The 24950-nt window shown below is 39.4% G+C and overlaps 1 protein-coding gene across 2 annotated transcripts in view; it reads right to left on the bottom strand.

Moving 5' to 3' along the window:
- Positions 1-24950, bottom strand: part of phf19 (PHD finger protein 19) — a 48706-nt gene that overhangs the window by 9031 nt on the left and 14725 nt on the right. For both annotated transcript variants that reach the window (XM_043720279.2, XM_087998387.1), the window contains 9 exons: positions 24118-24213; positions 19999-20099; positions 17773-17921; positions 15453-15548; positions 13956-14024; positions 11564-11687; positions 8480-8547; positions 3540-3716; positions 3210-3312 (listed from right to left, as the gene is read on the bottom strand). In XM_043720279.2, coding sequence (XP_043576214.1) covers positions 3210-3312; positions 3540-3716; positions 8480-8547; positions 11564-11687; positions 13956-14024; positions 15453-15548; positions 17773-17921; positions 19999-20099; positions 24118-24213 — 983 coding nt within the window. The remainder of the gene's footprint in view (positions 1-3209; positions 3313-3539; positions 3717-8479; positions 8548-11563; positions 11688-13955; positions 14025-15452; positions 15549-17772; positions 17922-19998; positions 20100-24117; positions 24214-24950) is intronic.

Raw genomic sequence — 24950 nt, 5'->3', positions numbered from 1 at the left:
CCTGCTGACTTTTTTCCAGCAATTTTTGCTTTTGTTTCTGATTAACAGAAACCACAGTTCTTTGGTTTCATGGTCACTTTCAGTGCTATGTTGCAAATGGGCTCCCACGGCTTCTGGAACTACTTTACTCCATATCCTGGATCCAAGCCCCGGTGACAGACAGGAAAAAAAATGGTCAAAGTTTGAGAACCAAGTTGCACAACCCCAACACACAACCAATGCTTTGGGTCAATATTGGGTATCAAACTATCCCACAATGGAAAGGCAACAGATTTATTAATATTTTTAAATTTGGTCATACGGTGCAATTAGAGGCAAGTATGACATTGTCTTGTGCTGCATGGGTTTCCAGGGAATCAGGAAACTCGGCAGTAAAACAAAGCAGGGATCTACCATCTTCCCAAAGTAAAATGGGCTTTTGGAACACTTGGTTAAGGGGAAGAGAAGCAGGAGTGCCCCCACTCAGGTAACTGTGATCTTCCCCCATCCAGATTTCTGGCCTCATTCCTCCCTCTTACTGATCACTGGCTGTTTCCCAATTTCAAGGTGCTTATCAAGCTGGAAACTGAGTGGAAGGTGGACTGACCCAATGCAAGTGGGGAACTTGGAGTCCCTGACTTTTGTCAGACTTCATTTGACTTTGTTCACACCATTTCTGTAAAATACTGAAGCCACTGCGTTCTCCCCTTTAAATTTCTCCACAGCGGGGTTAGGTATGGAAGGAGCAAAGGATTACCTCAGGCTACAGCACAGAGAGGTACAATCAACCATTAGCTCATCATAGATCGCAGACTAACTTATGGCAACCACTCTTTTGCACTAAAGCCCAGTGTGCTTTCTGCTGTCTGCCTGCCAGCATTGTACAACATCCTTTTGTAAATAAATTTAGGGAATGCACTTTCTGCAAGAGCACAGAGAATACAATTTGCCAAAATGCTAAAAGAAGTTAAACCACACAGTCCAGTATAAAGGATGATCCATCTGGCCCTTTGATTTGCTTTACTTGTTCAGGTGATCTGAGCATCACTGTTGTTATGAAGCGTGTACTGTACCTTTAAGAGTGAGAGAATGCTGTTCTGAACTTAGAGATTACAAGCATCTGTGTATATGACTGAATGGCAGTACCAGACTGTACTGGAAAATTGAAAATATGAAACCTTTCGCTGTGAAATAAATACCTGAGTATTGATTGCTGTTTTGACGGCAATTCAAATTTAACCAGTTTAAATTATTCCACAGGATATTAAAACCTAATCAAGTTTGAATTTACTATTTTGCCAACATCGAACCAATGGGTGGCACGGTGGCTCAGTGGTTAGCACTGCTGCCTCACAGCACCAGGGACCCAGGTTCGATTCTAGCCTTGGGTGACTGTCTGTGTGGAGTTTGCACATTCTCCCCGTGTCTGCATGGGTTTCCTCCAGGTGCTCCGGTATCCTCTCAAAGTCACAAAGATGTGCAGGTCAGGTGAATTGGCCATTCTAAATTGCCCATAGTGTTAGGTGCATTAGTCAGAGGGAAATGGGTCTGGCTGGGTTACTTTTCGGAGGGTCGGTGTGGACGTATTGGGCCAAAGGGCCTGTTTCTACACTGTAGGGAATCTAATCTAAAATGAGATGATCCGATGTTGGGGGTTATAAGAATGTGGACAATTGAAAATTCGTCAGAGAGCAACTGCTGTAGAGAGAGAAACTGCTGGAGAACTAATTGCCCATCTAACATCTAGCTCTCAAAGAAATTAGAAAACACTCTCTATCAAAGGTACTTTTTCATGTAAAGCCTATTCGCAGTACAAATAAAGAAGACGATCCAGGGAGATCAGCAGCTGGAAAACTGAAGATAGTGGTGAAGACCAAGACTATGAGATTAAGCTAATTTAATTTTAATAAGTGTCTTATTGGAACAGCATATTGTTATGGACTTGGAGTCAGAGAGTAAACAATTAAGAGAAGGGGGGGCTTAGATTTGTGAATAGATTTTTTGGTTCATGTTCACTTTTAGAGTAAGAAAATAAATTGATGTTACTTTCTTGAAATAGTGGAATTTGGGAACTCTCTGTCACTCATATTTTAACAGATTATGAGGCAAGGTGAGATTTTCTGGGTGTTTAGCTGAATTAACAGAAAAGGTTCACCTTTGTATGGTAACATTGTCAAGGCCAATATTTCATCTCCAGTTGCCCTCGACATGGTGGTGGCTGCTGAAATGCTGCAGTCCATTTGGTGTCAGTACAGTTCCACTGGGGACAGAGTTCCAGGATTTCAACCATCTGACATTGCAGATATGGCAATATATTTCCAAGCCAAAAGGGCATGTGGCTTGGATGGGAACTTGGAGGTGGTGGTGTTCCTATGCAGCTGCTGTTCTCGTTCTTCTAGATGATCGAGGTCACTCAGTTGAGGCCAAAACTATGATTTCAAGGAGTTAGATATAGAATCATAGAGTTGTACAGCATAGAAACAAACCCTTCGGTCCAACTTGTTCATGCCAATCAGACGTCCCAAATTAATCTAGTCCCATTTGCCAGCATATCCTTCTAAACCCTTCTTAGCACTTGAGGCTAAAGGGATCAAAGCATATGGAGGAAAGCAGGAACATACTGTTGTGTTGAATGATCAGCCATGTTCATAACGAATAGTGCAGCAGGCTCAAATGGCTGAATGGTTTACTCCTGTTCTTATTTTATATGTTTGAAAGATGTTGTCAAAGGGCCCTTGGTGAGTCTTTTCTTGCAAAGACTAACCCCTGCTCCTTCCCCAGAGCTCTGAATATTTTCAAATAATATCTGATTCTCTTTCAGACAATAAATCTCAAGCCTTTTTGTGAAACCAATCTGTTGGCTAAGTTAACCTCCAATCAAATTGCTTTCTTCATCTTTACCAAAACCCCACATAATTATAAACAGGTCCATTAAATCTCCCCTCAGCCTTTCATGCTGTAATCTCAGTTTCTCTTGACATATCTGAAGTTCTACATTCCTGGTAAATTTCTAGTAATTCTTCTCTGCACCCTCACCAAGGGACTGACATTAACCATGAGATAACTGAGAAAGGATGGTTAAAGGCTCCATGTTGTTTGTGTCAACAACATTTCCACACTGCATCCAGGGTTTTGCAGCAGAATAAACTTGATTTACTGGTTACAATTATTGACTTTCATATAGAAGGGTTTTTCCATTCTTAGCTGATGCAAGACAGAATGTAACTAACCTCTGGAACAGCATCCTGCAGAAACCAGTTTGACTTCTTGCATTTCATCCCCCACTTCAATGGAAGCCTCCGCCTGCGAGGTTGAGGCACTTCTGGTAGGGGACTGGAACACCACAAACAAGACTGAGTCAAAGGCAAGTAAATACTAGATGCAACCATCCTAACATCAGGTACTAGCTATAATAATATAACTGATGAGACTGACCTCAGTTTATCATGACTAAAGACACTGGACATTTACTCCAATCATGATTTTTCAGCAATCTAACATATTTATTCGAAATCATGTACCTACAGCATAGTCAGTCTGTAAACATGCTCTGTACTCACCCATACTTAGGTGCAAACACCAACATATTCTTCCCCCTTCTCTTGATCTCGTTGGAAGCACTATCAGTCAACTGGCCAATATTCTCTGGCAAAATAATATTTGGAGGAACTGGAGGTACTCGAGTACGGAGACGGAAAATACATTTTTTCTTTTTAATTTCTTTACCACAGATAAACCTTTAACACAAAAGGTTAATACGTTAAAGCCCTCTTATCAACCTGGGGATTCCCTTTAGTTTGGACTCCAATATACATCCTAACATGAACATACTTTCAACTTTAAGTCCTTGAGTGTTCGTGGCAAGTTATAGCAATGTAAAAATATGGTGTTTCTCACATGAATAAACTTCATAAAATTCTTTGTAAGAGAGTAATCCAGATGTTTATTAGTGAACATACAATAGAACGAAAATTCAGTCTTTGAATACAATCAATGTGAAACTTCTTGTCAACAGTCATTTATCTTTCTTCCCTCTCGCTATGCCACTATTCTACCTCTGATTGCGAATGCAGTCTGTAGGCTTGTCCCTACACTGCTGACAGTGTCTCTCTATTGATTTTCACTACAAAAGCCCAGGTGACAAGCCAAAAGACTCCCAGCTTTGAACTGATACCTTCCTACAGTCAACATCTCACTAAGTGAAAGCATGGAGCCAACCAATATGTGATACAGTACTTCGAAGTGAGGATGAACTCAATTTTATAATATGCACAAGTTCAGAAGCTGCAAATGGGTTTTGGATTAAGCCACACAAAGTAAACAAACTCCCTTCTAACACCAGATATTAATTGAAAAAATGACCTCTAGCAATTTAAATTCTAAACTGTCAGTGAAGGAGGCTTCTTAGTGAAACATTCCCTTCATTTTAAAATAGCATATTTGTTCTTTACTTTGCATGAAGGGGAGAGAAGTGTTCCAAAATTAACCAGGGATTAGCAATAGCCTGAAATAATGACAATCCCAGCAGGTATGGCAGCATCTGTGCAGAGGGAGACGGAGTTAATATTTCAAGTCTGATACAATTGTTTTTCAGAACTGAAGCTCTTGAAGTGAAGAATCTGGTTCTGAAGAGGAGTCATAACGGATTAGAAACACTAACACTGTCACTCCTTCCACAGACCTGCTGAGCTTCTCTAGCATTTCGTTTTTATTTCAGGTTTCCAGCATTTGCAATATTTTGCTTTTATATTGGGATTAACCTTGCCAAATACTTCCACATCTCAAGGGATGGGTTTAGTAATTGTGAGTCAGAATGAAGGTTTTAGTTGTCATTTTAAAGTTCCGTAATCATTTATGTGACATGGAGATATTTTCTGGGATTTAATTTATTCCTTCAAATTCATATCCTCACATCAATCAGTGAGGTACAATATAATAAAACTCAGCAAAGGCTTTGATTCAGAATTGTCTTTAAACTTATTTTCTCCTCACTCTGGTAAATTTGACTGTACTGCAACAATACATTCTAAATATGAAAGACAGAAACATTAACTAATTAGGTCTGTGTTAACTGATCATTTTTCTAATCGAATGTTCTAGTATTTATGTGATTAATTGAATATTCAAAAGTTGTCCCACCAGCAGAAGTGTGAGTTTTCTGTATATTGTACGATCATGAATGATAGCAGAATTACAGAATTGTTACAGCCATTCAGCCCACTGTGCCTGCACCAGCTCGTCAAATAATTATCATTACTTAGTGCCAATCTCCTGCTTTCTCCCATATCTTTGCACACTATTTCTATTCAATTAATCATCCAAAGCATCTTGAATGCCTCAAATAGTAGAAGGGTACCATTACAGACGGAAGTCTTAACTCTCCATTATGATGCGATGCATAAGCAGCTGTGTGATAGACTGCACAACATAGGGGACTGGTTGCACTTAATTAAGTAAGTTCAATTCAACTGGCCCTTTCTCAACACTAGGGTGCATTTAAATACTTTGCTACTTTGATTTGTAACCCTGTGTCAGTACTTCCCAAATTATTTGCTGATGTGACCCTATTTTAACATCTGAAAATTACTATGACTCCAGATGTCAGCAAAGCATTACACGAACATTTATTTCATAATTATTAACGTTTACCCAAAATAATACATTACATAAACAGAAAATCTGCTTTTAAAAAGTACTTTATAAAATGTTATTGTTTTATGTGTTCATGCAGGGTTTCAGCTAAGTTCTCTATTTTCTCCAGCAACAGTCATTCTCCCCCTAGTGCACACTAAAACAGCAATCAGCTTCTTTTCCTTTACTGCACCCCATCAACCCAATGCCAACTGTTACACGTTTGAAATTTTTTATTGCAAAAATATACTTCATTCATAAAAAAAAACTTTATGTACATACATAGGTACTAAAGCAGTTCTGTACAGTCTTTGCATACAAATGAGAAAACAAACATTGGAATTTGACATTCCAGCAGTTGCAAAAATCAAAAGCCATTTCCTATTCATTCTAGACCTTATTTACAATCATTTTGAGGCAAGGAGAAGTTCTGAAAACTGAACGGACTCTCATTATACCTTGGCAGAAAGACCTTAGGCGGTGATCTTCCCCCATTGCACTTGGCGACAGCTGCCCAGGCTTCAGTGTGTCCCTCAGCATGTAGTCCTGGACACTGGAATGGGCCAGTCTACAACACTCAATCGAGACCAACTCTTTAGATTGGAAGACCAACAAGATTCAGGCAGACCAAGAGAGTCACTCATCAAGTTGATGGTCCTCCAGGCACAGTTCATGTTTGTCTCAGTGCATGTACTGGACAACAAGTCCTGTGTCACGGAACTGCTCAAGAAAATCCTCAACAAACACACTGCATCTCTTTCCAGACCTTCTTTGCAAAGGCATGTTCAAGAATGAGATGTGTGAAAGTTTCTTCCTCCCACAACCTATCATGCAGCGTGCAGTGGTGCACAGAGTCCAGATGTGCATGAAGGATCTCACTGGCTGTGCCCTTCTCACCACAGCTAAGGTACATCTTGGTGCCTGTTGGAAACTTCTGGCAATGAGGCATTCTGCTGGATGACCTTGACAGCCTGCTTCTGGAACCCACAACAGCACCTACCCGCTCCTTTTCCCAGCAGAATCTCAAAGTTGCTACATGCTGCCCACTTCCTGATGGACCTGTTATGAAGGGTGTTTCTCTTTGCAAGTTTTTTCACAAGGGGCAGATGATATGGAACAGTCCAACTACAGAACCCTCCACAACACTGAGGCCAGATCCATCTGTCACAACACCGGAGACAGATAGAACTTCAATAGGTAGTGACACTTGGTGTTTGTTTCCCTAGGATCTACACTTAGCTTGATGCAGCCACACACAAAGGTGATCATCAGGGGAGAGCAGTGTTGGGTACATTCTTCTCCTTCTGCTTGTCTAGAGCTTTGTACCTGGTGTCCCTGTGGACATAGTCCATCTTTGACCTTCAGATGACATAGAAAATGGCTCAGATGATTACTAAGGCACAAGCTTGGGGGAATGGGCCAGAGCTGTGTTTCATGCAGTAATACCAACATTCGCATGTCTGAATGTCTTATGTCTCTGAATGGTCTGTTCTACAACCTATTCACAATGTAAATAATGCCAGAGGACAGTAGAGCTACAGCACCATTTAGTGGTTGCAGCAAGCAAACACTGTGTTAGAAGACCAGTTTATGTTCGAAAATGCCATATTAACATTCAAGGTTACAAAACTTTGAATGATTATACACAGGCTGGTGGCATTTACAGGCAAATGAAATTTAATGTAAATAAGTGTGAAGTGATTCATTTTAATAGGAAGAATGAGAGGACCCTAATATATAAAGAGTACAATTCTAAAGGGGATTCAGAAGCATGCGGACCAAGGTTATAAATGCATGAATTAATAAAAGTGACAGAAAAGTTTGAGAAAGCAGTTCATAAAGTATATGGGATTCTGAACTTTATTAATAGGGGTGTGGAGTACAGAAGCTAGGTGGCTATGATAAATCTGTATAAAACACTGGTTCAACTTCAATTGTGATACTGTGCCCAGCTTTGGGCGCCACATTCTAGGAAAGAATTAGTGGACATTAGGGTGAGTGCAGAAAATATTTACAAGAATGGTTCTAAGTATGAAGATCTTCAGTTAGGGAGAAGAGAAGTTTAAAAGGAGGAGATTTGATAAGAGATGTTCAAAATCATAGAGGATACGAACAAGCTAGATATGCAGAAAGCATCCAGAATCAGAGGACACTAATTTAAGGTGAGTGGAAAGAGAAAAGACATGTCAAAATAAGGAAAAACTTTTTACAGAGTGCATGGTTTGGATCTGGAATATACTGCTTCAGCATGTGCTGGAGAATTGAACAATCATCCAGAGAAAAAAATGACAGCAGGGTTCTGGGTGAAGAATGTGGAAATGTGACTGGATGGAATACTCCTGCACAAAGCCATTGCAGACACAATGCACTTAATGGTCTCATTCTACATCATAGCCATTATATGAATCTATCTTATGTTAAGGCAAAAAACATCATGAAAAATGAGAGAAGGAAATGAAATATGTGGACAGAAACTGCAAAGTTCTTAATAATATGTTCGTATAGATATGTTGTAAACTAATGTTCTTCATGAAAAGCAAAAATGATTTTAACATTTACATGTACAGTACTGCAGTTGGGAGTGGGAGCAGGATTCATACTTAGGTAATTTTTTTAAACAACTTGTTCAGAGATGCTACTAAACACCTCTGGAGCAGGTGGGACTTAAACCCAGGCTTCTTGGCTCAGAGGTAGAGTCACTACTACTTTACCACAGGAACCCTCAAGACACAAGATTGATATGCAGTAGTTTAATGAACTGCACATGGTCTTTTCATGATTAAGTCTCTCATTAATCAAATTAATAAAATATAGATGGGCATTTGCAATTGTATTAAGTGTTACACATAAAGCACAGATAAAGTCTTACCGGCTTTTGTAGCTGTTTAAAGCATTGAGGAGATGCTGTTTTCTTTCAAGCACTGTTGTTTCTGTCAGCTAAAGAGAAGTAACAGTGTTTATTCAGCACTGAAACACTGCAATATTTCAACAACATCTCCAGAGAGTTTAATCTGTAAATGGAATTTTATTGATCTTTTTTAAAAAAAATGCTGCAGAACTAACACAAAAATGTTTTTGGTCCACACTTGACAACAGAATTATTAACCACACTCATTTTGTCTCAACAGTTTCCTCACTAACTCAAGTGAGATGAATATATCGCTCTCACCCAGCATGCTGGGTACATGAGCTAACCAAGAGCTGGAAAATTCAATTCAATGCTGATGGTTAAGATTAAATTTCATTTTAGGCTGGAATATAGAGAATCACGTTCCAAAAGAAAACTATTGTTATCATCAAGTAGGATCTGTCAGGAATGGCAGAGACCAAATGGAACTAGGAAAAAGATATGTTAATTATAGGACAATTGGGTGACAGCTAGTGTATATACACACATTATAATTTTTTTAACATGTGGCACAAGTAATCAGTGATGTTGGGAGCTTGTGGTGTGTGAATTAAGTATATGACTCAATACTGCCTACCCCCAGAAACATAGAAAATATGAGCATAAATAGGCCATTCAGCCCTTTGAGTTTGCGCTACTATTCATTATGATCATCACTAATCATCCATATCAACAGTTTGATCTGGCTTCTCCCCTATATCCTTTTAACCCTTTAGCACCAAGTGCTATATTTAATTCTCTGAAATCATACAATGTTTTGGCCTTGACTGCTTTCTGTGCAGGAGATTCCACTGGCATACCACTCTCTTGGTGCATAACTCATATTTGTCCACATTGTACTGCATCTGCTAGTATTTTTCCGCTCACTGAATTTATCCAAATCACAACATCTATGTATCCTCTTCACAGTTCACCCTCCCACCCATCCTTTGTGCCAATATTTTAATCTCCTGGTATTTAACACATTCAGCCTGGATTTCACTTTCCCTTCCCTCATAACTCATTCCCTTTGTACTTGGGAATCATCTTTGTTGCCTTTCATTGTATCTTTAAATGAATTTTCTTTGCAACACAGTCATCAGAACTGAACCCAAATGAACTTCAACTGTGGCACTGCAACCAGAGGCATTTCAAAACCACTAAAATGTCAGGTACTCCATTTTTCAGGCCATTCATATCAACATTAGGTTTGTTTTAATTAACTGCTTCAGAACTTGGTTATAACTTCATCATTCACCACTCCTTTCACAAAACCCACTGTATAGTTTAATTATTATAGTAACTTCTATACTTGACAATTCAAAGTGATTTTTCTCTTTGTTGCGAAATAATTTAAGTTATCCGCTATTTAAATAGACAATTTTAAATAACATTGCAAAATGGTCATCTGCGGCCAAAGGGAATAATACAATAACTTGAATCAGGTTGAATCTGCTTTGGAAAGGGTGCAGAGGAGATTTACTAGGATGTTGCCTGGTATGGAAGGAATGTCTTACGAGGAAAGGCTGAGGGCCTTGAGGCTGTTCTCGTTAGAGAGGTGACTTAATAGAGACATACAAGATAATCAGAGGGTTAGATAGGGTGGACAAGGAGAGCCTTTTTCCAAGTCTGGGGATGGCAAACATGAGGGGACACAACTTTAAAGTGAGGGGAGATAGGTATAAGACAGATGTGAGAGGTAGTTTCTTTACTCAGAGAGTAGTAAGGGTATGGGATGCTTTGCCTGCAACGGTTGTAGATTTGCCAAGTGTATGTGCATTTAAGTCGTCATTGGACAGGCATATGGACGTACATGGAATAGTGTAGGTGGGATGGGCTTCAGATTAGTATGACAGGGCGGCGCAACATTGTGGGCCGAAGGGCCTGTACTATGCTGTAATGTTCTATGAATGTATTGCTATTACAAGTTTTTCACCAAGTGTGCAGAACTTTGTTATTCTTGAATTTATTTTTCATTTGTCTGATTTTTTAACTCTTTCAAAACCCAACTATTTAGGAAGAGCTAAAATCAAGCCTTTTTATTTTATTGTACCCCTTACAGCAGGATGGCTGGTTTGCTATGCAGTGATGTCAACAACGTGGATTCAATTTTTGCAACAGATGTGGTTGTTATGAAGGACTCTCCTCTCAACCTCTCGCCCCCGGCTGAGGCGTGGTAACCCTCAAGTTAAACCACCACCATGGGGCTTTCTCTCTAATAAGAGAGCAGCCCCATGGTCTGATAGGACTATGGTGACTTTACCTTTTATTTAATTGCAACTTTAAAAATTCGCACTCTTCGAATTGATTTCAGTATCCAAGATATTCAGTGCTTCATCTTTATGCACCGGTTTGGTAGTTTAAGTGAATTGGGAACATTTTATCACCACAACTCTCATACTCTCCCAGTTCAGGGAGAACAGAAATAAAACTTGGGGACTGCATGGTTTGCTGATGCTTTTTTTTTTTAACTCTACATGCCCCCAGCCTGATTCCCACCCACAGATAAAACCAGGGCAAAGTCCAGTGGAGAACTGGTCAGTTGTTCCATTTGGAGGGATGCATACTGAGACAAAAGGTTGGTTGCCTGACTGAAAATGTCCTAAGACAACCAATTTGAGGTTTCTTAAAGCAATTAAACACTTGTAATCATAAAACTAAGAACTTCATTAATGCTCTCAATGCCTTTTCTATAATTACTGAAACCAAGTCATAACCCCTGGCTGTATTTTAAAAAGTACTGGCAATTATGATTGTTTCTGCAGAGTCTGAATTTTATATTGAACCTCACATTAGATATCTTTTTGAATAATTGTTCTTCTGATTTCACAATTTCATTCTAAGGTCTAAGAGCCTGAAATGAGTTGGTTTCAAATGACAGGTACCAGCACTGAGATTCATTACTTAACACTCATCAACAGGCTTCAAATAGTTCTCCAAATATTGCTTGAGACAAGCCAGTTTTAATGTTAGAAAAATTCTTTGATGTAGAATACTATTTGTACCTCTGTCAGAGCAGGAGAGTGCTGAACTATACAACAGCTCTACAGTAACATGCAGACCTACCTTTCCAAGCTGGAGGCTCAACCAGTTTTGATTAATAAATATTAATATTTCCTCTTCAAAATCAAAGTATTTCTTTTTCCCACGGACCCCTAAATTGTACAAAACAAGGTGCACGACATCTACCCTAAAAACAAAAGGACAAGATTTTAATAAAAGAACTAAGTGCTTCCAAATATCCTTATCATTTACTGACAGTACAGTTATCAGAAATATGGAAATGGGGCAGTTGAAGCTTTGTGCATGTGGCATCTGGATTTACTGCACTTTCATTTGTCTCTCCAAACGGAGGGAGAGAGTGGGGTGCCTGGTGTGTCTCTTTGTCCATTTAAATGTTCTCAGCCATCACCAGGATACCATTTGCAACAACGAAAACCTGGAAGCTGCACAGAGATGGACTGTGCCGGAAAAATTCAAACTTGAATTTCAAATATTGTTGACCACAAAAGATTGCAACATTTTGCAGTGAACGATAAAATGTGTTTGTGCAAATATATACCTGTGGTACATTTGCCTGTATTATGTGTGCAATACATGGCTAAAATGTAGTTGCTGTGGGTAGCCAACAATTTCAATTTGACAACACCCCTACGAAATATTGAGGCCTATATATTGATCATAATGAATATCATAACCAGCAACAAAGTTCAAAACCTAAACATAGGCAACAGATTTCTGAAATGGCTTTTAGCAACAATAAAGCCATAATTTTTATAGGACAGAGTTGCTACAAGTCATGCAGCTTTGAGAAGAAATTGATGTAGAACGTGATTTGCATCAAGAAGGTTTGATTACACTGAAATATCTTTGTTGCCCATCAGTGGCCATCTCAGGGGAAGGGGAATCAACAAAGGTAACTTTAAAAACATTGATAATGTCTTTATAATAATTTCATGGCTTAATGGTGACTTACTGCATCGAACTACCTTCTTTCTAGTGAGAATACAGTATTATGGTAGCTGCATAATTATCTATATCAGCAAGCCTGCCCTGATCTTCTCAGAAGCAAAACATTCCTATTTTTGTTCAATGTTTTCCATTATCCTTGAATGAATTGTCTAAGTTTATTATTGATTTCATCATGGACAATCACCTTCACCTCTGCCTCATCTTCATGTTCAATCTGGTTTTACCAGAGTGAATTGGTTGTGGTCAGATTGACTTATTCAGAACTTCGCTAAAAGGCAGCTTCCCCCACTCCCCTCACCCCCTATTAAATGGCATGAGATTATGGTATAACTGTACATGTGCAGATGGATTATGATAGTCACTTAACGGAGCACCCACCACCTGCATTGGAAACCTATACTTAATTTTTGTAAATAATCTCCATTTTAGAGAAGATTTTTACCTGCTCCTTACTTTTATTTTAGATGGGTGAATTTTTACGTTAATTGAAACAATTTTGTTTCCGCCATTTCTGGGCACATATGGCATAATTTAAATCAGAGTACTCTTTTACTTTGAATTGATATTGTGAGCCAGCCTAAGCACAGAACTTCCAAAATCCACTACTGTGAATTTACATTCCTCACATCTGAATTTCATTCTGGCACTGCACGAGACTGCTGATTTACTGTCAATTGGTGCTCTGTGTGGTTTCGTAGTTGAGCTGTGCCTATTCAGAAGTGAGCTAGGGTTAGCAAATTTGGCTGACACTAGAACAGCAAGGAAAAAAAAAGACGTTTATCCCAAACAACTTCAAGTTCGAGTAAAAGATGACATGTTAACTCATTGTAAAACTCAATTTCCCATTTAATAGCCTTTCTAACAATACTCCATACTGAAAGCTAAACATATTTTTATATAGTCATATAATATTAATAAAAGCTAATTAAACAGGGAACATTAACCAAGAAAAAAATACAGTTGAGTTCCTTTGGTTGTACCTCTGATCATACCATTAATTCATAGTGTACAACTATAGCATGCAAATTGTCCCCAATTACTTCTGCTTTATGTAAATGGATAGTTCACACATAGCATTGTTACAGCTTTCAGCATCATCAATCTCAATACAGTTGCTTGATCTATGATTATATCTTTCTTTATGCTCTTTGGGGATTATCTTTCACATATGACTGGGTGTTCAAATACATTCTATGCTGTGTTCACTCCAGGTAGTGGGAAACACCAAGAGAGAAATAATTCTTTCAAAATACCTTTGCATTACTTGCTGGGATTTGTTAGCTCAGTTAGCTCAATAGCTGGTCTATGATTACACAGTAACACCAGCGTGGGTTCAATTCCCACACTGGCTGAAGTTACCAAGAAGAATTCTCTATCTCAACCTCTCCCATCAATGGAGTTGTGATAACCCTCATGTTAAACCACTACCAGTTGTCTCTTTCTAATGAAACAGCAAGGCAATGGTGATTACCTTTTTACTACTTACCATCTAAGGGGTAGGCGCTTTATATATTCGGGTCCTTTATTGCACACTGAGCAGACAAACAAATAAAATCTGAAAACAGGAGTACAGAAAATGCAGTAATTTTAATAAGACACATTGCACTTTAGGCCTGTTCATGACATTTTTACAATATATGAAACAAAAAAAATCTGATCAGGTTAGCCACTATCCCACAGATAATTTTGATGCATCTTATTTATGAAGTTGCTGATAAAGCCAATCTTGTAACACATGGAACTGTAGGAATCCCAATGCATTTACTGATTTATGAAGGTTGCAATTGATATTAGTAGCGCACTCCATGGCTGATTTCTCAACTATGGCATCAAGAAAAGGAAGTTCATTTGACTGCTCCTTTTCAATTTAAGCACAGGATGAAGGCCATCAAGTTGTGTTAGGAAAATATATAAGGGGTAGGAGATTAGCTATCATTTCACTGAATTCATGTTTCTCATAGAATCTAACAAAATATTTGACATACAAAAGCAAAATACTGTGGCTGCTGGAAATCTGAAACAAACACAGAGAATGCTGAAGAAACTCAACATTTTGGCAGTATCTGTGGAAAGGGAAAATTTCGGGTCTGATTGGACTTCTCAGAAGTGGAAGGTGTTGGAAAATGAGTTTATTATACTCTTCTGACAGGTGGAGGAGGAACAAGGAAGCAAATGGTGTAGAAGCCCAACACAAAAGACAGAGTTATTAATGGTGGTAAAAGAGAAAAAGAGGTGTAAATTGGTGCAAATTAAGGTGTGAAGAGGATAATATATGATCACAACACTAGATCCACAATATGTCTTAACTAACCTTCAAGTGATCTTTCACAGACTTCCAATGAGCAGGGCATTATAAAGTTAACATATTTTACAGTCAATCACGAAAGGAGCTAATACTGCCCAGCAACAAGGTCATGTAGCGCTCCTCCAATCACTGTGTGATGTGGCAGCCATTGTACACAGAAGGCAGAGCCTGTGATTGGTTAGGTTATTTTAGATCTGGTGCCAGGTGGATGCAAACATATTGCTGGTTTAGCCTCTGTACCCCAGACACTGCAGCATCACGGTATGTCCTGGGCAAAATTCTCGTTGAAGTGCTTTGTTCCAGCCATAGTCTGTGTCTCACAAAATGGGTGTGGGGATGATACCCCTTTTTATTAAATATGTACCGAAATAATCATTTTGTTTATTAATTTATGAAGAAAGTAGCAACAAGAAAAGAGAAAAATAAGTGAGGTTTATGACCTTTAAGTAAATATGGATGCATCAATCTCATGAGTGTATTGTCAGCCCTGATGCCAACAGTTGCTCAGCAGAAGAATGCATTCCATTTTATAAGGGAATAGTGAAGTCAAAGGCCAATCTTAATAAACATGGTGTGGCAGTGAGTGAAAGTATAACACTCTACAGATACTTTCTCCCAACCCAGTTTGAGATTTGTCATTTATCATTATATTAGAAAAATGAATGAATGTGAACTAACCTGTCTCCAAACATCATGGCTTCATTCAGACACTGGGTACAGGCTTCATGGAACCACTGCTTACATCTGCAGCACTGAAGCATCTTCAGGTACCACCTGGTGTTAACAGATAAGAGGAATCACATTTACCTCAGAATGAAGTACCAACACATTTACAATATAACACATTTTAACCTTTCCTTGCTAATACCACACATGGTCAGTTTCAGCAATTTCTGACAAGTAAACAGCCGAAGATGAGGTAATAAAAACATAAAATTTCAAAGGAGATTTTCTTGCAGAAAGATCACATTAAGATTTTCCTGGCACCGATTGTTCAAAAATTAATGATATTGGGACTTGCAAGAATGAACTGCATATCCTCAGTCTCATCCCTAAATCTCCTGCCTTTCCTTATGAAGACACTCCTTGGATATATTTCCATGGTGATGGCATCCCTCCAGTACTTCAACCAAATGGTTACCCTTTGCAAATGAATCAAAGTGTGGCAGATCATCGATGACATCATGGCTGAGGCCAACCTGTCACCCATCATCATCACACTCTAGGAGATCTTTCCAGCAGCAAGCACGGGGTTACATTTAGGGATGTGATTAACTGGCTTTAATCCTCTAAACCATGGCCAAGCGCTGCACCTCAGTAGCTATTCCAACAGAAATTACAAAAAGAATCTAGCACCACGTGGTCTGTGGCTCAGCGTCTTTGCCCACTTGGTCCAGGTTCACCATACTAATTTAACAGAAGATTGATGTGGAAAGATGATTCACTGAATCCTTCACACAAATAAAGAATCGTTAAAATGTCAAAGCACCATATGGTACAGGACCAAACTGGTCTGTCAGTTTTTCACTGTAGAAAAGCTGAGTGCTGAAACAAGGTGAAACTACATTTAATGCCCTTTCCTATCCAATCATTTTCTTTATTATGTATAAAGGTGCTGTTTTGGAGCAATAAGTAGTAATGAATGCAAGTTTTTGCTTTTGATACCTATGGGGTGAGCTCTGATCAGTTAATCAGTCAAAGAGATCATGTGAATTTAACACTTACGACTTATGAATGTATATATTCAGAACTATAAGGCCTGTCACTGACTCATCCGATGTGGAAGACAAAAATAAAGAAGAGGACATGCAGCCAATAGAAGCTAATCTGATGGTTCAGTTCACTGATGGCTATCATGTGATAATCTCAGGTGAATGCAGCATCAGCACATCTGAGGTGGCCCAAAAAGCAGACAGAGAGAGACAGTGAGAGAGTGAAAGACAGAGAGAGAGAGACAGACAGAGAGAAAGAAAAGAAAGAATACAGACAACGATGATTTGCAGAACTGAAATATATAGTGTCTGAGGAACCAAGGACTGATTTCTGAAGTGACCATGAGCTACCAGTACCACAGACCTTGTCATACTCCCATAGCTATGATTAACAATTTGATTTTAAAAATACAATCAAACCGTTCTTGGGCATTATATAAATAATGAGATTTCTTAAAAAGATAATCCGTTCTCCCTTCCTCTCCCCAAGAACAAACTTTTAATTTCCCCTCAGTAGTCATACTCCTTTTAGCCTAGGCGAGAGAGTACTCGCCATGGATATTCCCGTCAGGAAAGAAATATTCTTTAGGCCTAACTATGCAAGGGCAATGGAATAAGAAATACTCAAGATGCTTTCCTTATAGGCAACGGATACAGAATTCATTTAGCAGTGATTTGTAGCTCTTTTAGAGTCAAACTTAGCTAGTGGTTCATTTAATTCACAACGGGGTGGCAAAGTGGCTCAGTATTTAGCACTGCTGCCTCACAGCACCAGGGACCCGGGTTCAGTTCCAGCCTCGGGTGACTGTCTATACGAAGTTTGTACGTTCTTCTTGTGTCTGTGTGGGTTTCTGTCCGGTGCTCTGATTTTCTCTCACAGTCCAAAGATGTGAAAGGTGGATTGGCCATGCTCAATTGCCCACAGGTGCATTAGCCATGAGAAAATACAGGGTTATGGGGATCGGGATAGGGTAGGGGAATGGGTCTGGGAGAGATACTCTTCAGAGGGTCAGCGTGGACTTGTTGGGCTGAATGGCCTGTTTTCACACTACAGAGATTCTATTGTTTCAGTTTAATAAGAATTCTTGAAATGTAATAAATGAGTTCTACCAAAAGGAAAAAGGAATAGTCAAAAGACCTGAAGACAGGTCTTCCTGTTCCAGTCTCACTGGATGTCCCCAAGCAATCAGTCAAGGAATAGGAAGGAGCACCAGAGGTGGTGAAAGATAAACAAAGTAAAATTTGGATGTCTGGAATTTAAAAAAAGTCTATAGTGCAAATCTTACTCTCCAGGTCCCCCACAGTAACAGTAACATTGCTGTAGGTTGGTTCTATGCAGAGAATCCCAGCTAAGTTCATCCATGTTGTATGGCAAAACTCTTTTCACACTCTGCAAAGCTTTAGCAAGTGGTCCCTTTTTCAAAGCACCTCCTTTCTGTTATAAGGAGACAAAACAAAAACAAATCCAGTGTTACCATTTAGGCATCATTGCATCTCTTTTGTTACAACTCCACTAGAAGCTGTGCACAACATTAGCGCTCGGTTGGAGGAGAGCGTACATCATTGCTCCCTTACTGTCTAATGACCAAGCCAACCCAAAACATGCTACTATCTTTCTTCATTGTCTTTTATTTCCGCACTGATCAGTATGTACCTCACTTAAGCTCAGGTGTTTTCTCAACCTCGGGTTCCTGGCGCAAGCTGCCTGTAATAATTTATTTTCACCTGTGCACCATGTGGATGAAAACAGGTTATACAGAGGAACCTCGATTATCCAAAGGACAAGGGCAGGGAGTATTTCGTTGGGTTAAATCGAATGCCAGATAACATAGTCAGCCAAGCATTGGGACCTGGCAATCTTGTTCGGATAATCCAAAATTCAGTTAATCAAATGCTGGATAATTGAGGTTCCTCTGTATGTGAATCAGCTTTCCTGAGAAGCCAGTTTCCAGCATTCATATTTTACTTTTGAATTTAGATTTAGCAATTTATCATTTGCACCAAATTCGGTGCTTTATCAATTGTTTTGCTTTATTTTCAGAGGTTAACATTGGTTAACATTGGTTAACTTGAGTATAACATTTGCTCCTGACTTACAAATATGATATTTGCCATCAAATAGCAGTAAATCACAACTGAATGGACAGAAAACTAACCAACCAATGAAACAATTTAATAAAAGGCATGGACAAAGGAATGGCAATTAGGCCCTATTTGAACTCAGGATATAGGCAACACAGTGGCCATGTCTGTGGGTTTCCACTGGGTCCTCCAGTTTCCTCTCACAGAGCACGGATTGGCCATGCTAAATTGCCCTTACTATCCGGGGATATGCAGGCTAGGTGGATTAACCATGGTAAGTGCAAAGTTTGGGGATAGGGTCGGGAGCTGGGTCTGAGTGGCATTCTCTTCGGACAGTCGGTGCAGACATGGGTCGAATGGCCTCTTTCCACACTGTAGGGATTCTATACATCTAACAGCAAATTCCCTCAGATATCAGATAATACCTATTCAAAACAATTATACTTTATAGTATAAAAAGGACATCTTTACAAGAGAATAATTTATGTACATGGTTGCCTTTAGATGAAAATCACACAATTTGTGGTGCACAATTTCAATGGAGAACTGTTACTCACACAAAAAAACCTAAACATCACAGCAAAGTTGCTTAAACACTTGAGATTCCTAAGAATTAGTCTTGCACACTGTACATCCCGGCATAATACCAGATGTGGAGGCAAGTATTGTGTTTCAGGGCTAAATATTCAGATTTTGTCCTGGTCACTTCTAATACCAACAATAGCATTCACACTGAGGACCATCAATAATCAGGTGGAGAAAAGAGAATTTCTGTTGTTTTTCAGAGTTCAAAGCAATAGAAAGTTCTCTTGTCCAGCATCCTTCCTCATTTTAAATGAGCCTGAAAAAGTCATTCACTTCACTTGCTTTTGTGGGATCTTACTGTGCAGTAAACGGCTGCTCTGTTAGCCTCAATACCAATCGTGACTATGACAAGTAATAGTAATTCATCAGCTCTGAAATGTCTTGGAACATCCTGAGGATGTAATATAGCATAATTTAGGTTCCTCATTGAGGGTGTTATGATGAGCATATCAATAAACTGTGTGTCATGTTGTTGTCTTTGTAAGGTTGATATATCAATCACACATGCACTGATGATCATTGAAAATCACCAACAACTGAGATACGAGCTCCATAACTCTTGGCCAACAATTTATTATATACTTCTTGCTGATCTATAATTTAATTCCTCTTTCCTCTTGACCACACCTGTCTTTTTGAGTTTTATAAATGCATAATTGTTTTAAGCTCTTTCCCAAATCCTAAATATTAACAAATCATCACTATTATTCTTCCTTCAGCACTCTTTCACCTGCTGGACAACCTGAATAATCTTATAAATATGTATTTATAGTTTTAATAGCACACACACAGTATTGCACCAAGATGTCAAACCCACGAGTTACTTAAGCAAGAACGGCTCTTACCCTGACAGCCAATGCAAATATACACTGCCGACAAAACCAAGGTGAAGTGGATGCATTTGTTGTGCTATCTACTTTGGGATTGTGGCATTGCTGATGGTAACCTAAACAGAAACAAAGATTTACTATTCAAGTTGAACTTAAATTATATTAGATGGCAAGTGACAAATAGTCTGCATTCTGGTACCAGACATGAAAGTGTAATTGAAACAAGTAAACCAGGTTCATAAGATATTAGGAGACAAATGGGAACATTTTGTGTTCATCAAGATGAGGTGTGTTTTGTTGAGAATTAATTACCTTTCAATTTCAGGGATCCAGTGTCAAAATTGAGCTAAAGATAAAGACATGATATTCTTACCAGACCATACGGCTGCACTCTCATTAGAAAGAGAGAGCTGACTGGTGGTGGTTTAACCTGAAGATCACCACACCTCAGGCAAAGCCAGAGGTTGAGAAGGGGAACCCTTTATTGTAGCCTCAGCCAGCATAGGAATGGAACCCAGGCTGTTAGTGTTACTACACACAACAAGTCAGCCATTCAGCTAACTGAGCTAAATCAGTCCCTGCCGCTGACAACCGGAAGCGGCAGGGACAGACCACTATAAACACCGGAGGAAACATCAAAGAAGCGCTTCGCAGGAGGCTCCCAAGCACTGATGATGTCGCCTAGCCAGGGGACGAAATGTTTGCAACAAAAACTTCCAGCTCGGCGAACAGAACCACATCAAAGAGATGCGGCTGTAGGATACAATTCATTTGTACAAGATAGCTTATCCACAGAAGAACGTTCCATTCTGTATCAGTGTGGTATACAATAAAAATTTACAGTGTGAGATTACTGATCTCATGCTGAATGACGCTGAATTAAAAGCAATTCTGAGCTGTGCACCTACACTTGCATTGTTTGAAGTGCCCAAGCTCATTTCACATATGACTTTGATGATCAGCTTTCTATTTTACTAGCTTTCAATTGGAAATAAGACATTTAACCTCCTTTAATATTCTCCTGAGGGTATAGTTAGTGTATTCCAGAGTTTGTTTCCGCACTAGCATATTCAGAAATACTGAAATACATGAATTTAACAGTGGAAAATGAGATCCTTTTCTAAACAAACTTTTAAAATCAAATGAATCAGATTCGCAGATAAGGTTGATATGTCATCTTCACATAATAACAGAATATTTGACATAAAAATCAAGGGTTTTCAGTTAATTCACCTAATTAATTAAAATATTCTGTCATGTAAAGATTACAAGACAATCCGTAGCAAGCCAAGGTTAATGATGCTCAGTTATTGAAAAGACTGGGGAAGCTGGGATTGTTCATATCCCTTTAATCCCTGCCTGTTCATGTGGCTGTCTAAATGCCTCTTAAACTTCACTGTTCCATTTGCCTCTGTCACCTCCCCTGGCAGCATGTTCCAGGCACCAACACCCTGTGTAGAAAAAAAACTTGCCTCGCACATCTCTTTCCCTCTTTAAACTTTCCCTCTCTCACCTGAAACCTAGTATTGACACTTCCATCTCGGGAAAGAGACCCTGACTATCCATCCTATGTCCCTCATAATCTTATATACTTCTATCAGGTTGTACCTTAGCTTCCAACACTCTAGTGAAAACAATCAAGGTTTATCCAACCTCTCCTTATATCCAATATATGCAACATCCTGGTAAGCCTCTTTTAAACCTTTTCCATCCTTCCTATAGCACAGCGACCAAAAGAGTGCACAGTACTCCAAATGTGGTCTGACCAAAGTCTTATATTGTTGCAACATGACTTGCAAACTTTTATACTCAATGCCCTGACTGATGAAGGCAAGCATGCTGTACATCTTCTTTACTGGAGTTGCCACTTTCAGGAAGCTTTGGACTTATGTCCCAAGATCCCTCCATATATCAATGTTCCTAAAAGTGCAGGCATTTACTGTATAGCTTCCTCTTGCATTTGACCTCCCCAAAATGCATCACCTCACTTGTCCCGATTAAATTCCATCTGCCATTTCTCCATCCAGTTTTAAAGCTAAACAATATCTTGCTGCATTCTTTGATATTCTTCCTCATTATCTACAACTCCATCAATTTTATTGTCATTTTCAAACTACTAATCAGAGACTACTGACATTTTCATCCAAATCATTTATGTATATTTCAAAAACACGTCCCAGCACTGATTCTTGCAGAACACCATTGATCATAGACTTCCAGTCAGAAAAAACAACTCTCCACAACTACCCTCTGTCTTCTACAGCCAAGCCAATTTGTATCGAAAGTGCCAACTCATCACGGATCTCATGCAACTTAATCTTCTGGACCAGCCTACCAATACCGGACCTTGTCAAATGCTTTAGTAAGTCCATGTAGTTAACATCTCTTTTCTTCTTTTCCCTCCCACAACAGCAATAGGGACTCCAAATCCTCACTAACCATCCCTCCAGTGTTCACATCCAAAGGATTATTAGCCACCATTTCCACAACTTCCAGTGGACTGCCACCACCAGACAAATATTCCCCTCTCCTCCCTTGTTAGCTTTCCACAGGAACACCTTGGTCCACTCCTCCTCCACTCCCAACACCTCCCCACACCCCTAAAGCATCTTCCCATTCAATCGCAGAAGGTGCTAAACCTGTCCGTTTACATCCTCCCTCCACACGATCCAAGGCTCCAGGCATAACTCCTGATTCACCTGCACTTCACTCAATCCAATCTACTGTACTCGCTGATCACAATGTGGTCTCCTCTACATTGGTGAAATGAAGCACAGACAGGTGATTGCTTTGCTGAACACCTATGTTCTGTCTGCAAAAATGACCTTGAGCTTTCTGATGCCTGCAACACACCCCTGTATTCCCTGGCCAAAATCTGTCTCAGGCTTACTGCAGTGCTTCAGAGAAACTGGAAGAACCGCAAATCATTTTCTATTCGCAGCCTTCAGGACTCAATATCAAGTCAATAATTGCAGCACCTGAGCACCTCCTCCCATATCCTTACTCCAATCCCTACACACCAGAATTTGTCACCACATAGGTCGCTACCACACTCAATCCATCATCAGCCACTAATGGTCTCCATTAACCGCTATTGATTCTCCCAGGCTGACCGTTACCTATTCCTTTGACTTTTCCCTGTCTTTCTGGGCTCCATCTCTACCTACCATTTACTCCTCGCTCCCTCTGTCCACATAATCTTCAGCATATATACCAACTTTTTCCTCACTAACATCAATTCTGAAGAAAGGTCACTGGACCTGAAACGTTAACTCTGCTTCAGATGCTGCGAGGCTTGCTGTGTTTTTTGTTGTAGCAATTTCTGTTTTTGTATAACATCTCCCATCATCCAAGATTCCCAAATCATATCATCCTGATCTTATTTCCTCACATGCTTACCCTGAACTCCGGTCAAATGACTTTTAAATGACTCCCTTAGGAGTCTTTTAGGATTTACCTTCAAACAGCCTCCCAATCCAATTCTTGCCTAATACTATTATAATTAGCCTTCCCCCAATTTTGCACTTTCACCAGAAGTTCAGTCTTATCCTTTTGTATAATTGTCTCAAAATTTATGATCACTATTCCCAAAATGCAACCCCCCCCCCCAGAAAATGTGATCACTTGGCCAGGCTCATACCCCATACCCTAATCTAATATATCTCATTCCCTAGATGAACTATCTACACATTGTTTCACAAATCCCTCCTGGATGCACTTAACAAATTTGAATTCAAAGGTCATCTTAATTTGATACACTTACTCTTTTCTCACCACAGCTGTTGCCTAACATGATGAATTTTGTATTTTTTGGTCTTATTACATTAAAAATAATCCTTCACTTCAGTTTTGTTTTCATTCCTCCCATTGTGTTACTTCCTCTGCCTGGTTGTGCATGGTAATGAAGTGATGTGCACTTTTAAGCATTCACATGTCATGCCACTTTCTCAGCCCATATTTCTTATTCTGGTGTCCCTGCTAATCCCCGACTCTACCCTAGGAGTACTAGATATGATAAGAAATTCATCTTGTGGAAAGCAGGTTACCATGATGACATTTCTTCTGATGACCTTTCAGGCATATCTTTAGCTGGGCTTGGACTTTTTCAAAGGGGATTACAACAGTACCTCTTACCTAGCCCGCACTTGCCACAAATCAATATTTCATTCGGTGGTGCAGATGCCTTCTCCGAGCAGATGTTACACCTCGGCTCTTCTCCAGGAACACCAGCTGTTTAAGACAAAATGACCTTTACATGCAAATTTTTGTTTTTACAAAGAATCAAGCATGAGAAGAAACAAGAGGACAAACAAGAATGAAATAATATTGATATATTTCAAGAGCTGCAGCTTCCAAATGATTTAAGTTTGCAGAATAAGGTTGGGTAAAAATTTAACTAGGTATCTGCCCTGATTGCAATACGTTGAAGTACAGCTGGACTTCGTGTGATTGTACAAAATGTGAATTTGGTGAACGCTATACATCTTTCATGAGGTTTATCTTAATTAAAGTCAACAGGGAGAAGAGAAAGAACAGAAAGCAAAATGGGCTGCTGATTCATTAACACCAACCTGGTTGTCAGCATCTGCCCCACTGACAGCAATTGGACAGCATTTGTGTCAATTTCAGGGGAGCATCTGGATCAGCACAGCTGTGAGTTTTCCCCTTATTCAGGTAGCTCTTTGACACTCACCTTCTAAGTCACTTAGAGGAAGTTGTAGTGAACTGTATTCTAGCAAAAATCACTGTCTTCAGGAAATTGGCAGAAGAAGCTTTGTTTGCAGGTTTCAATGTCACTAATTGCAGCTTAGATAAAACTGAAGGGAATTTTGAACTAAATATACCTATTATTCCATTTGATGAGAGAAATACATGTTAAAGCCTGTCTCCATGTGCGTGTGAGAGTGAGTACACCAGATATCTACCACATGGATATGATGAACATCACAGCTGGGGGTGGGACAGCG

This window comes from Chiloscyllium plagiosum, unplaced genomic scaffold, assembly GCF_037043375.1.
Source record: "Chiloscyllium plagiosum isolate Xiang-an unplaced genomic scaffold, Cpla_swu_hap1 HiC_scaffold_21, whole genome shotgun sequence".
NCBI lineage: Eukaryota > Metazoa > Chordata > Chondrichthyes > Orectolobiformes > Hemiscylliidae > Chiloscyllium > Chiloscyllium plagiosum.
The sequence above is the reverse complement of the archived record's forward strand: the minus strand, read 5'-3'. Positions and strand labels throughout refer to the sequence as shown.